Source organism: Trichechus manatus, unplaced genomic scaffold, assembly GCF_000243295.1.
Source record: "Trichechus manatus latirostris isolate Lorelei unplaced genomic scaffold, TriManLat1.0 scaffold00053, whole genome shotgun sequence".
NCBI classification, from domain to species: Eukaryota; Metazoa; Chordata; class Mammalia; order Sirenia; family Trichechidae; genus Trichechus; species Trichechus manatus.
Genome location: NW_004443989.1, coordinates 11,815,708 through 11,827,708, shown reverse-complemented (window position 1 = coordinate 11,827,708; position 12,001 = coordinate 11,815,708). Strand labels below are relative to the sequence as shown.

Sequence of the window (12,001 nt, the reverse complement as noted above, 5' to 3'; positions counted from 1 at the left end):
GCCCAACATGGACAGTGGCTGCCCCCAGCTCGTCTAGTCAAACTCAGCCGAGGCCCCGTCCTCAGTGCAGGTGGGCAGTTGCAGGCTCTGTTCTTGAGGCACTTTTGGTTGGCTAGGGGCTCCCTGGGGATGAATAACTTACCCAGAGCAGGTCCAGGCACCATGGTAACTCAAGGGAGAAGGAGCAATCCAGGCAGGCTGCCTGGAGGTAGCGGCACATACCTCGATGGGGATGGGCCCCTGGAGTTGTGCTCACGTAACACACGTGGATGGTGGAAATTCCAGCTGAGGGGGACGTTATAGGTAGAAGGCTCATGTAGCAAGGGCATGGAGGCAAGGACTCAGACTGGAATCTCACCTTTTCCTGGCTGTTTGGGTTAGCCCAGTGGAAGCCGAACTCCTTCCTCATGGGTCCAGGAGGCAAGGGCACAGATGCTAGGTCGGCCTCTTTGGAGACAGGGGCTTCTCTGGACCCCTCTGGGGCTTGGCCAGCTTCCCTCAGCCTGGAAGAGCATCTCCCCACTGTCCAGGACTCACTTGCTTCATCCCCACCCTCTGCATGCTCAGCCACTACATGGGAGGAAGATGGATGTCCTAGCTCCCAGGTTATGAGAGACAGTTCTACCAGGGCTACGACTCCCGTCTCTCTGTTCCTACAATTCCAATTTCCCAGTGAAGAGTCTCCAACTGGCCCAACTTGGACCAACTGGCTATGACTGGGATGGGAGACTCACAGAGCAGAAGCTGCTCAGGGCTTCGATTTGGAGCAGGGCCGTGTCCCCTAAAGGCAAGAACTATCAGCTGGTAGGCAGACATGCCAGAAGGGGTCCCCTATGAACAGACATGAGTCAGAACACTGGCACCGTATCCCACACAGCAGGGCCTGGGGGTGGGGTGCTGGCTTCTCTGTCCAGTGAAAGGGACAGTGAGAAGACTGAGTAGGACACATTGAGATGGGACATGAAGTTTAGAGTACCCATTTGCACATGGATGGAATGGTGGAGGCGAGGTGGACACAGGGGGATGGGTCAGGAAAAGATGACCATCCAGGGAAAGACAAAGGAGTTGGAAAGCTGGGCAGTACTGTGGAGGGGGTACTTTTTCTTGAGGACCCCAAACACCCACGGCCAATTTGCACATAACTCCAACATTAGCAACACATCCCTCAGGCTCCCCAGGGAACCCCCATGGGACCCAGGAGAGGATCACAGCTTGATTTAAGGGGTTCTCAACTCAGAGCTGGTCGGGATGGGGTGGGGAGGGCCCATGGGGCACAGTGGGAGGTCAAGAGGGACAGACAGAAGTTGCTCTGGGCCGGGCGTCCAGCCCTGGGCCAGCCCACAGGGCCCCTGTAACTGCATCTGAGCCCCCACTGCCCACACCCCAGTCTCACAAAACCCCTCACCCTTCCTCTGCCCACCCAGTCTGTCAGATGCCCACTCTACTCCCATGTGCCAGCAACCATGCTCCTGCTTCTGCTCCTGGGAGCTCAGACAACTGTCCCAGCCTAGTGCCGATGACCCCAGGTAGGCTTCCTGAGCCCTCAGGAGTTCCTGAGAGCACTGCAGTCTCCCACACCCCACTTAGCCCCATTATAGTGTCCTAGAGGCACCTACCTGGGTGGGGAAGGGGGCAGCCAGGGGCAGGGCTTTAACCCCTTAGGGCTGAGAAGCCAGGCTGGAGCCCCAGCTCAGTAGGGCGTTTAAGGGCTCAAGTGAGAGCAGCTGGCCTGTGAGGGCTTAAGACTCCAGAGGCCCTGCAGGTGTCAGCAGTGGAGGTGAGCAAAGCAGAGGCTTCGCCCAGGCTCTCCTCCTCCTCCAGCCTGGTCATGTGGCCCTTCCCAAGCAGCTCTCTCTTCCCACCCCCCACTGAGGCCTGGCTCCAGAGAGCCACCTTGGACCCTGAGGCCCAGGGCTGGGGGGCCTGGAGTGGGACAGGGAAGCCCCCTCTGGGGCCGGGGCATGGGGAAGAAAAGGAGGAGAAGAAGAAAGAGGAAGCAAAGAAAGAAGACAATGAAGACGCAAGCTTCCCTCTTTCTCTCTTAGAGAGGGAGAACCTGGCCGAGTGCGCAGTACCTGACCAGGTAACAGCCATACCTGACCAAGTGACAGCTGGCTTGGGCTACATAGAGTGCCCAGCCAGGGGAAACCTGGGGCAGGGCCTCTCCTGTTCTGGAGCCCCTGCCCCACCCTCAGGGCGGAGGAGAGATAGTACAACTCTAGCTTAAGATAGGAGAGCACTGCCCACCTCCTCCCAGAGGGAGCCCTGGCCCCACCTCCCACCAGCTTAGACGGGAAGGTTAGGCTCTCTGACCTGGGGGCCTTCCCAGTAGTGGTCCCCTTGGAGATTCCGGGGTCCTCTCTGCGGGTTTGAGTCCATCTCCATGGTGGTGAGCAACAGGGTGAGGCTCAGGAAGGAGAGCCTGCCCTTTCCCTTCTCCCTCACCTGAGTGGGCTCTGGAGGAGGGGAGGCCTGTCCCTGAGGGGCCGGGGACCCTCAGGACAGGCCAAGTGGAGCTCTCTCATTTGTAGGGCTGGCTAGCTGCACTCCCACCCTTGGCTGTGAGGAGCCAGGCACCCTACGGGGTCGGGCAGGGCCTCGGCAGGGTTGGGAGCTGGGAGCTGAGAGCTGGACACCCCATGGTGTTGGCTGGGGCCTCAGTGGGCTCAGGAGTCTCGGTGCTGTGTTGCCAGGAGCTGGAGGCCATCAAACTGAAGCTGTGGGCCATGGAGCAGGCTGGGGAGCCGCCAGGGCTGCCCACCGTGCAGGGTGCTGCCCTGGAAGAGGAGGGCGCGGGGGCTGCGCTGGCTGGAGGGCTACTGAGTCCCGAGACGGGTAAGAACCACCGGCCTCCCTCCCTGCTCTCAGTCCCAGCACGGGGGCTCCCCCATCCCCAGGGAACAGGCTGGCTGCAGGCTGCCTCAGGGAGCTGTGGGTGGGATCCCCAGTGGGTGAAGGGCCGGCCCAGGGATATACATGGTCTCCAGGAGCCCCAGGCCTGGGCTGGGGTGTTCTAGAACAGCCCTGAGGTTTGGCTCCCCAGAAGTCCAGTGCATCCCCCAGGGGTGTGAGAAATGCGCCCAGCAGCCACCCTGAGGCCCCCCTCCTCGTAGGTCTCCCCCTCCCAGAGAGTCCTCAGGAGAAGATGGAGGCTGACCACAGATCCATCTACGTGGGCAACGTGAGTGGGGCATGAGATCGGGTCAGGTCCCTCAACTGGCTCACTCTGCCTCCTCCCACCAGGATGGGCAGCCCCACGAGGGACCCCTGTAAAACAGGACAGAACTTCCTCTGGCTGCTGGGATAGGGGTAGGGGCTGCAGGCCTGAATGCCCCCAGGGTGGAGGGCTTGGGAGCCAAGCGGGAGGGGCAGGTCTGATGGGTGGGGGTGACTGCCCCCTCAAGGCCTTCCGATTCCTCAACATGAGCTGGAACTGGGATGTCCCCATGAAATATCCTCTCTGCTTAAGTGATGGCCACTGATTCCACCTTTGAAAAGCCACACACAGACTTTGCACAGCCAAGTGCTCACGTGGGGCCACACAGCCTGCAGGGTTTCCACGGGGAGCAGCTGTCTCTGGAGGGTCTTGGCCACCATCCTGCCAATCTCGGTTCCTTCTGACCCTCTCTACCTCCAGGCCTGGAGGTGCCTGAGAAAGGGTGGGGCTGAAAGAAGGAGCAGCCCCTCCCTCTCCAGAAGGGCCCAGGTATTAACACCTGTGCGCAGGTGGACTACGGGGCCACGGCTGAGGAGCTGGAGGCTTTCTTCAACCCCTGTGGGGAGATCCACCGCGTCACCATCCTGTGTGACAAGTTCTCCGGACACCCCAAGGGGTCAGTAGGGGGTGCAGGCTGAGGGGCTGGGCGGTGTGGGGTCTGGTTTAGGGCCAGGATGGCCCTGAGGCAGCCCCTCACCCTGCCCCCTTCCCCCTCCCACCCCAGCTACGCCTACATAGAGTTTGCTGCTGTGAGCTCCATCCAGGCTGCTGTGAAACTGGACGAGAGTGTCTTCCGGGACCGCATCATCAAGGTGTGTGTCTGCGCAGCCGCCCGAAGTCAGCCCACCTCTGGGCTCAAGCCTTGGGCTGCAGAGCTGGGGTAGGGGTCCGGCTCCGCTCTGCACACAGTTAACTCACAAGCCTCCAGCAAGATGTGGTGATGGGCGCAGGGAGGCCGCGCACTGACCCGAGGACATGCAGCCGCCCCTAGAACACCCCTGTCCACACTCTGCAGTGACCCCGGGTGGCTGGAAAGCCTCAGGCATGGGGTCCCCAACGAGCTTGTCCCCCCTGCATAGGGAAACGATGACAGTGAAATGGGCTGTTGGTGCACGTGACCATGGCTGCGTCCTGCTTGCATGCAGGTGAAGGTAGACAGATGGGAGCTGCTTCCCCCCTCCCAATTTAGGCCTAAATAGTCGTCATGAGAAAGAAGTTCAGGGCACACTCTGGGGTCCAACGGCTTGGCCAGCTCCATGCCCTGGGCAGCTGCAGTCTGGGTGCCTGGGCCAAGCCTATTAGCATGGCTCAGAGGAAGGGGCTTCCAGCTGCAGATATGGCTATTCAGTGTGTGACAACCATTCAGTGTGTGGCACCTTGTCCAAGGGGGTCTGGGCAGTGTGGGTGACAGCTGGCTTGGTCACAGGTGCTAGAAGCCAGCTTATTGACTGTGGACCTGTCCTGATCTGAGGTGCCCATGAGGGTATCTGCAGGGCCAGCACTGCAGGAGTAGGGAGGTGGGGGTGTGCTACACTCAGGCTCTGACCTCACACTCAGGGTGGGCACGTGGGGTCTGTGCCAAGGCTTCAAACCAGCTCATTCCAGTTTGAAGCCCTGCTGAGAATTTGCATTTCCACCCCAGATACACTGAATCAGAATCCACAGTTTAACAAGATCCTCAGGTGATTCTTATGTATAAATTTTGAGAACCACTGCTTTGCTAGTAGTTCTCAGAATTGGTCCCTAACCAGCAGCATTAGCATTGCCTGGGAATTTGTGAGAAACGCAAATTCTCAGCAGGGTTTGAAGACCTGGTCTGTGCACAAGAGACCAAGGAAACCCAAGAAGACTTCCTGGAGGCATCGCTGACCCTGGGTTCCAGGCAGGGTTGGATCTAGGCTGTTCTGGCAGGGAGAGGGAGGGGTGCGTGTGTCCCCGTCAGCCTGATTCAACCTTCTGTCCTAGGTGCAGCCCAAAAGGACCAACTTCCCAGGAATCAGCTCCACAGACCGAGGGGGCCTACGAGGACACCCGAGCGCCAGGAGAGGTGCCTTCCACTGCAGCAGCCTCCAGGGCGGACCTATGTTCAGATCCCGAGGGCTGAACCAGTGAGTGGGGGCTGGGCCACCCAGCAGGGGCCTGGACCTGTGCCTGGGTGGAAGGTTCCCGGAGTTTGACCCCGTGGGCCTTAGGGGCTGCTCAGTTCTCTGCAGCAGCTGGGGCCTTGGTCACTGCAGCTCTGGTTCGGCAGCTGTCATCACACACAGGGCACCCTGCAGAGGGCCGATGTCAGGTCCGGGGTGTTGCATCAGCTCATGGGGCTTTTTTGCAATGACCTGCCTGGAGGAGCCACCTTTTCCTGTTCCCCTAAAAGCCCCTAAGTGCTGGCTGTGCCCTTGCCCATGACCTGCATCTGATGTGACCTCCGTGGTCTAGGGTTGTCTGCCCAGTAAAGGCCCTGACCGTGCTGTCTTCTCTGTGCAGGGGGCGTGGAAGATTCTCCCCATGGTTCTCACTCTACTGACTGAGAGGACTGGACTTTTCGTCCGGGGCTGTGGGCTGGGGCAGGAGCCGACAGTTCAGCACAGGAAAGACCACTTATTCCAGAAGGGCTGGGAGCTTGGTGGGTCTGGGAGCTGCGTGGGAATACAGAGGCGGATGAGGGAGGTTGGGGATCCCCGAGAATTGGCGTCCCATCACTGGGGTGGGAGGAAGTTCTTCCATAGCAACCCGGGGCCATGGCTGGGCCACACACAGCCCTCAACACAGTGGGAGCCTGACAAGGAGTGCCACACTGGGCCTCAGCGGGCAGCACGGGGCAAGCTCTGGGCAGGTGGGGGTGGGCGTGGCATTCTCAGGGCTCTTCAACCAACTCGTTTTAAAGAAAACAAATATATGTTGTATCTTAATGGTAAAGCATAAATTATTAAATTTGAATGATCTTAAAAGCATGTGACACCAGGTCTGCCTTTTATCCCCTAATCTTGGACACGTGGTCACTGTCCTCAGGCACAGATTTCACAGAGGTGCCAGTGGGTGTGGCCGTGGGTCAGGGCAAACTGGGTCCTACCCACCTGACCACCGACAGTCAACAGTCGGGGCTGGAGCCACGTACAGGCCTGAGGCAACTGGGGCAGCAGCAGGGTCTGCTGGCCTCTGGGTCCACACACTCCACCGCCCCCCGCCCCCCCCAATGTCAAAGACAAGTTGTCCTCCCCCTCTCCTACTTGAAAGTTTGACCAGGTGCAAGCACTTCTGATTCTGGCGTTAAATATAATGACATTGCTGTCTGGGTTTTTCTGGAGCAACCCTCCTTATTACTCTACCTTTATTAATTCCTCACACCCTGGTTGGGGCTGTGCCACACGTCACCTCACAGGCAGGCTGGTATCCACCCCAGGCCATCTTGAACATCGCCATCGATGCTGGGCCCAGAGTCCCCGGCCCTCTCCTCCACCACAGGGGTAGGGTAGCCACTCTCTAGGAGGGGGTGGCACCCTACTTGTTCACACATTTCTCTGACATCTTCACGCAGCTGGATTCACCTGCCCTTGTGACTTTGGGTCAACGATGGCCCTCATGGTGGGTTGAATGGTGGCCCCCAAAATGCATCCACATCCTGACCTCTGGAACCTGCAAGTGTGGCCTTACTGGGAACAAGGGTCTTTACAAATGTCACTAAATGAAGGGTCTCAAGATGAGATCATCCTGGATGACTTGGGTGGGCTCTAAATCCAATGACTAAGTGTCCTTATTGTAAGATACACAGAGACGGACACACAAAGTAAAAGGGTACATAACAGAGGCAGAAACTAGGGTGATGTGACCACAAGCCCAGGAACGCCAGGAGACACAGAAGCTACAAGAGACCAGGAATGGTTCCTTGTGTGCATAGACCCCACATGCCCACTGCCAAGTTCTACTGGGGGATGCCCAAGGTGGACAGGAGACACAAAGGATCTGAGCTGACCAACCCCAACAAGGAGCTGCAATCTCTCAATTACGGGGTCAGCTGGAGTCATGGCTAGGCAGGTTTCTGGGGGTACAGAGTGAGGAAACCCAGTTACACCAGCTGGTCCTCACTTTTAACCCCAAAGCAGCCTGCCCAGGGGTGGGGAGCATGGCTGCAGTGACCCATCTCCTAGCCCGTCTCGAGCTCGAGCCATTAAATGTAGGCAGGAAGAGGTCACTTGGTCCTTCCCAGTTCTGCATACTGAGATGTGCAGGAAGCAGACGGTGGCGGCCAGCAGGACAGCCCAGTCACAGGGCTCTAGGCATGGTGTGGTCTGTGCAGAGGGGCTGAGGCAACTGGGGCCAGGTGCAGATGAGCCCTCGGACGTCTGCCAACCGGGCCAGAAGAGGCCAGGCCTCACCCAGAGTGGGACGGTGCATGGCCATCCCCTCTGCAAACCCTCAGATCAGGCCTCCACCTACCCTGCTGGTACTGAGCTCAGGTGGCCAATGCCACAGACCACGACCTGGGGTAGGAGAGGCCACCTGTGTGCCCCTGCCCCCAAGCCTTGCCGGGGCCCATGCTCTGTGGTCACAGCTCCAGCCATCTGCAACCCTCTTGTGGGGTCCCCCGCCTCCCACGCCCAGTGGGGGCAGTGGCTTCTTGCTGTGTGTACCCCCTGCCTCTCTTCATTCCTCTGCTGACAAGGAAGGAAAACTCCAAGTCTGACTTCACACAAGCTTTAGTGATCCACACGCAGGCTTCAGCCCAGCTGCAGGTGTGTTATGCTGAGAAGAGGCTAGGGACAGCATACACACATCTCATGATACAGTATGTACAGGTGTGTTTCTGGCCAGCAGCAGCGAGGTCTTGCTCAGCAGACCTGGATCATCATGGACGTCACCATGTTGTCAAAGGCCCTGCAAGGAGGGGGCACTCAGAGGAGGGCGGGCTCTCCGTGACGTCCCCCCCTAGTCTGTACTTATTTCAGGGCCATTTGGAAGACGCCTGCAATGCCATGTTCTAACAGCCAAGGTCAATGTAAAAGACCGAGTCAGCAGAGTGGATCAGTGACAGGAGGAGGTTTCCTCCTTGAGGGCTCCTGTCCCTGTGGGAGGACCCTACTGGGGTCTGTGGAGGTGTCCAGGTGCCTGCTGGCTGCACCTGGGATACCAACTGGGAGGCTCCGCCCCACCATGCCACCCCCAGCTCCCTTCTGTCTGACTTATGCCCACCTTGAGTGAATACGGTCCCCGGGGTTGTAGAAGGGGTTGCACATGACGTCTGTGTAGGAATTATGCAGCTTCCGGAACATCTGAGAAGAGACCCAACAACACTTTTACTTCACACGTACACACTTCTGAGCACCTAAAACACAGTACAAAGGGGAAAATAAAACAAAACACACAAAGCACACCCATGCCTGGCAGGCAGCAAACCCCACCCAATTCAAACTCATGGGACTGACTTCCTCACACCCTCAGTCTGTCTGTGCACCCGGAAATCCTCGTCCACCCTTGAATCGGTCCTGGTCTGGAGTTTTAAATGCAAAACCAGTGGTGTAATAAATAAAGACCCCCGCTGAAGGCCTCCCCACCCGGTGCTCACGCTGCGGATCTCGTTGTCCCTCAGCGCTGTGTTGGAGGCGTCCACCACCATCACAAACTTCACCTTGGAGTTGGTCACGTAGCCGTACCTGAGCATCTGGTTAGGGAACATGCTTTAGACACAGGGACTGCTGGGACGGCAACCACGTGGAGAGGGTGCATGGGAGGAGGCCCATTTCTCCACGCCCCCCTGTGGCACCATGGCAAAACCACATTGGAAAAATGTGACGACCTTGGAATCACAGAAGGTGCAACAGGCTGGCCATGCAGGCCACATGGTGTGGTCCTGGACACTTCCTGGGGCAGGCAGGAAGCCCCACCTTATTCAAACTTAAGGGCCAACTCCCCAGATCCTCAGTCTGTCTGTGTATGCAGAATGCTTTGTCCCCCTTGAACTGGTCCAGGTCTCAGAGTTTTTAACTGCAAAGCCAGTGGTTTCACAAAAAAAGAGACTCCTGCTTAAGCTCTTCCAGCCTCTAAAGGCTACTTTATCTTGTAAACCAGCATCTCCCGGGGCCCCAGTATGACTGTGAGCAAGCTACAGGACTGCTTATAAGAACACCTACTGTGAACTCCCTGGGTCTCAGGGACTGGTCAGATGACACAGCTGATAGTGGGGCTGGACCTAATGACAAAGATAAATTACCTAATTCTCCCTTGCTTAAAGGTGGAGGCCCCACTGAAAAAGCTCAGACAGAAATCCTTGCAGGAAAGAAGCAGGAGCCCCCACTTCCTCTAAGACTCAGTTTAAGAAATGAATGTATACTGTCAAATTCTCCATATAATCCAAGCCTCACTTTTCCCAAATTATTCTTCCAATTAAGGGAAAAGACTATGAGGCCTTAATTAGCCTCAAATTGTCCTAATTCCCTGGTTAGCTGAAAACCCTCACCTTTTTTCCAAGGGATGTTAGAAAAGCATTTCAAGGTTTTCTGAGCCAAAAACACGCCTTGCAACTGTAGATGGAACCCCAGACATAAAGCCCTGCAGCACATGGAGCACTGCCTCCTGGGCCTCCTACGCCCTGGCGAGCACGAGAGGATACACCTTGTGGTCCTCGGTGGGGTAGAGCAGGCCCAGGTAGAGTTCCCTCTGGTCTACAAGGGCCTTCCCTAGTGCTGAGATCTTCTCGTCCACCACGTCCAGCGACGTGTGCACCATGTAGTGGAACTTCAGCTCATTCTCAGTGGGGACGCTGCGAATGTAGAGGGGGTAATTCTGCAAGAAAGGATGAGGGCTGCTGAGGTGACAAAAATCCACTCTGCACACCCCCACTACGAAAACAACACAATGGAGTGGTCATGAAAACGAGCAAATGAAACCACCAGCAGCTCGCCTGTGTTTTGCAGGGAGCAGGGGAATATGTTCTCCTTCTCTGAAATTGCTGCTTAAACTGCCAAGCTGCTGTGCGTGTCAGGGGACCAGATCTAATTTCACCTAAGACCGGTAGTGGCTGCAAAAAGGCTTCAACAGGATAGACAGAAAGGAGAAGCTGACTCCAAGAAATGGGTCTGAGTTCAGCCCTAGAACTAACACATCACCGTGCACCTGGCACTTTACCTTTCTGCCTCAGCCCCCCTCTTGCAGTCTGTGGGCTTCAGCCCAGCATGCACCTTCTCCTGGCACTACAAATATTTACTGTTCCCCAACATGTCATCTGCTGCCAGTACCACCCAGTATACCCTTTACTAAACCCCTCAGGTTTTAGCCAGAGTCAGTATCTTCCCTTGTTCCCACAGTGCATGCCACAACCCTTCACAGCCTATCTGTCCAGCAGCAGCTACTGCAGATAACGGTAAACAGGACAACGCACACTAATGGGGGCCTCCAGTCTGGTGAAGGACACAGTCAATGAACTATAAACAATGACAGGCCAAGCACATGCTTAGAGGGCAGCCACCAGGCAGCTGTGTGGAGTAGTGACAGTTCCGAGGGGCCTGATCCTATGGAAGATTCTGGGAAGGACACCAATGGCTGTGTGATTAGGAGCAAGTGGACAGCCAGCCCACTCAGTTTACCAAACCAATTGCTGTCCAGTAGATTCTGACTCACAGCAACCCTACAGAATAGAGTAGAACTGCCCCATAGGGTTTCCAAGGCTGTAATCTTTACAGAAGCTGACTGCCACATCTTTCTGATGAGAAGCCATTGGACGGGTTCAAACCGCTGACCTTCAGGTTAGCAGCCACTTAACCACTGCACCACCAGGGCTCCTCCACTTAGTACAGGATTCAGAAAAGGCTTTCTAGGGGAAATGAAGTGTATGTTAGCCAGTGAAGGAGGTGGGGGCAATAGTCAGTGGTACGAGGCTGGGGAGGAGAAAAGAGGCCCACAGTTGGTCTCTTACAGGGGATCCTGTAAAGGGGGTTACTCAGACGTTGTCCTTAGTCAGTAAGAAACCAGTAAAGCAATTGTAGGCAGGGGCCGGGAGCGATCTGATGCGTTTGAAAAAAGCACTATGGCTACAGTGTGCAGAAGAGATGGCAGAAGGGGTGGGCAGCGGGTGACCAGGCTGTGGCAGTCAAGTGAGAGGATGTGGTGGTTGAGATGGAGAGAAGTGGAAAGCCAGCCATGTATTCCGCAGGAAGCGTCAACAGAACTTGCTGATGGATGGGTGATGGGGAGCGGGCGTCACGGCCCCTCCTGGGCTCCCAGCCGAGTACCAGAAGGAAGATCCGGGAGGAGGCCCGGTGCCTGTGAGGCGCCTGAGCGGGGCTGCGAGTCTGGAGCTGAGGAGGGTGTTCCGGGCATACTAGGCGGCACTTCTCTGTGAACGCCCTCCGAGCGCCTCCGCTCGGCAACGGCCTCCTCTAGCCCGTTTCTTAAGGAATCCTGCAGAGCTAGGGAAAGAGGAAGACGGCGGAGAAACGAGGAAAAAGGGGGGCCCGGAGACAGGGGGCCCGCAGGCCCGGGCGCCCAGATTTGGGTACCTTGCCGTGGGCCCTGGTGAGCGCGGGGCGGGAACCGGAGAGAGACGACAAACCCCCGGCCCGGCCCCGCCGTACGCACCTCCTTGGCGATCACTGCGATGCACACCGCCATCTTGGGAGGCCCTGCAGCGGCATCACGTGACCCCGCCCGCCAGTCACGCGCCAGGCCCAGGCCCCACCCCACCTATAACCCTGCCGTCGCAGGCCCCCCCCTTCTGTCACGTGGCAGGCCCAGCCTGTTCCTTTGCTGTCATGGCCCTGTCGCGCCTGTCACTTGGTTGGCCTAGCCTCTCCC

At 57.3% G+C, this 12,001-nt stretch overlaps 2 protein-coding genes across 3 annotated transcripts; one reads left to right on the top strand and one right to left on the bottom strand.

Moving 5' to 3' along the window:
* Positions 1–1,828: 1,828 nt before the first annotated feature.
* Positions 1,829–5,741, top strand: PABPN1L (PABPN1 like, cytoplasmic). The gene is made up of 8 exons (XM_004377805.1): positions 1,829–2,083; positions 2,694–2,835; positions 2,949–2,951; positions 3,114–3,181; positions 3,727–3,833; positions 3,942–4,035; positions 5,189–5,325; positions 5,702–5,741. Exons 1-8 carry the CDS (start codon positions 1,829–1,831, stop codon positions 5,739–5,741), a joined length of 846 nt encoding a protein of 281 aa, XP_004377862.1.
* A 1,640-nt stretch (positions 5,742–7,381) lies between these two features.
* TRAPPC2L (trafficking protein particle complex subunit 2L) lies at positions 7,382–11,839 on the bottom strand. 2 transcript variants are annotated; one of them, XM_023732515.1, is made up of 5 exons: positions 11,786–11,839; positions 9,822–9,994; positions 8,767–8,865; positions 8,405–8,484; positions 7,382–8,089 (listed from the first exon to the last, which is right to left on the bottom strand). In XM_023732515.1, exons 1-5 carry the CDS (start codon positions 11,816–11,818, stop codon positions 8,070–8,072), a joined length of 405 nt encoding a protein of 134 aa, XP_023588283.1. In that variant the 5' UTR covers positions 11,819–11,839; the 3' UTR covers positions 7,382–8,069. The 2 variants fall into 2 exon arrangements, with proteins under 2 accessions (XP_023588283.1, XP_004377821.1); XM_004377764.2 differs by having other exon boundaries at positions 8,778–8,865.
* Between the last annotated feature and the right edge of the window lie 162 nt (positions 11,840–12,001).

Coding starts and splice junctions, on each gene's coding strand:
- TRAPPC2L (XM_004377764.2), bottom strand. CDS start 11,818: ATGGCGGTGTGCATCGCAGTGATCGCCAAGGAG. Junction 8,485..8,777: donor GGGACAACGAGATCCGCAGC/GTGAGCACCGGG, acceptor GTCTCTTCTCAG/ATGTTCCGGAAGCTGCATAA. Junction 8,090..8,404: donor GGGGACCGTATTCACTCAAG/GTGGGCATAAGT, acceptor CCCTCCTTGCAG/GGCCTTTGACAACATGGTGA.
- PABPN1L (XM_004377805.1), top strand. CDS start 1,829: ATGTGGCCCTTCCCAAGCAGCTCTCTCTTCCCACCCCCCACTGAGGCC. Junction 3,182..3,726: donor GATCCATCTACGTGGGCAAC/GTGAGTGGGGCA, acceptor ACCTGTGCGCAG/GTGGACTACGGGGCCACGGC. Junction 3,834..3,941: donor TTCTCCGGACACCCCAAGGG/GTCAGTAGGGGG, acceptor CTCCCACCCCAG/CTACGCCTACATAGAGTTTG.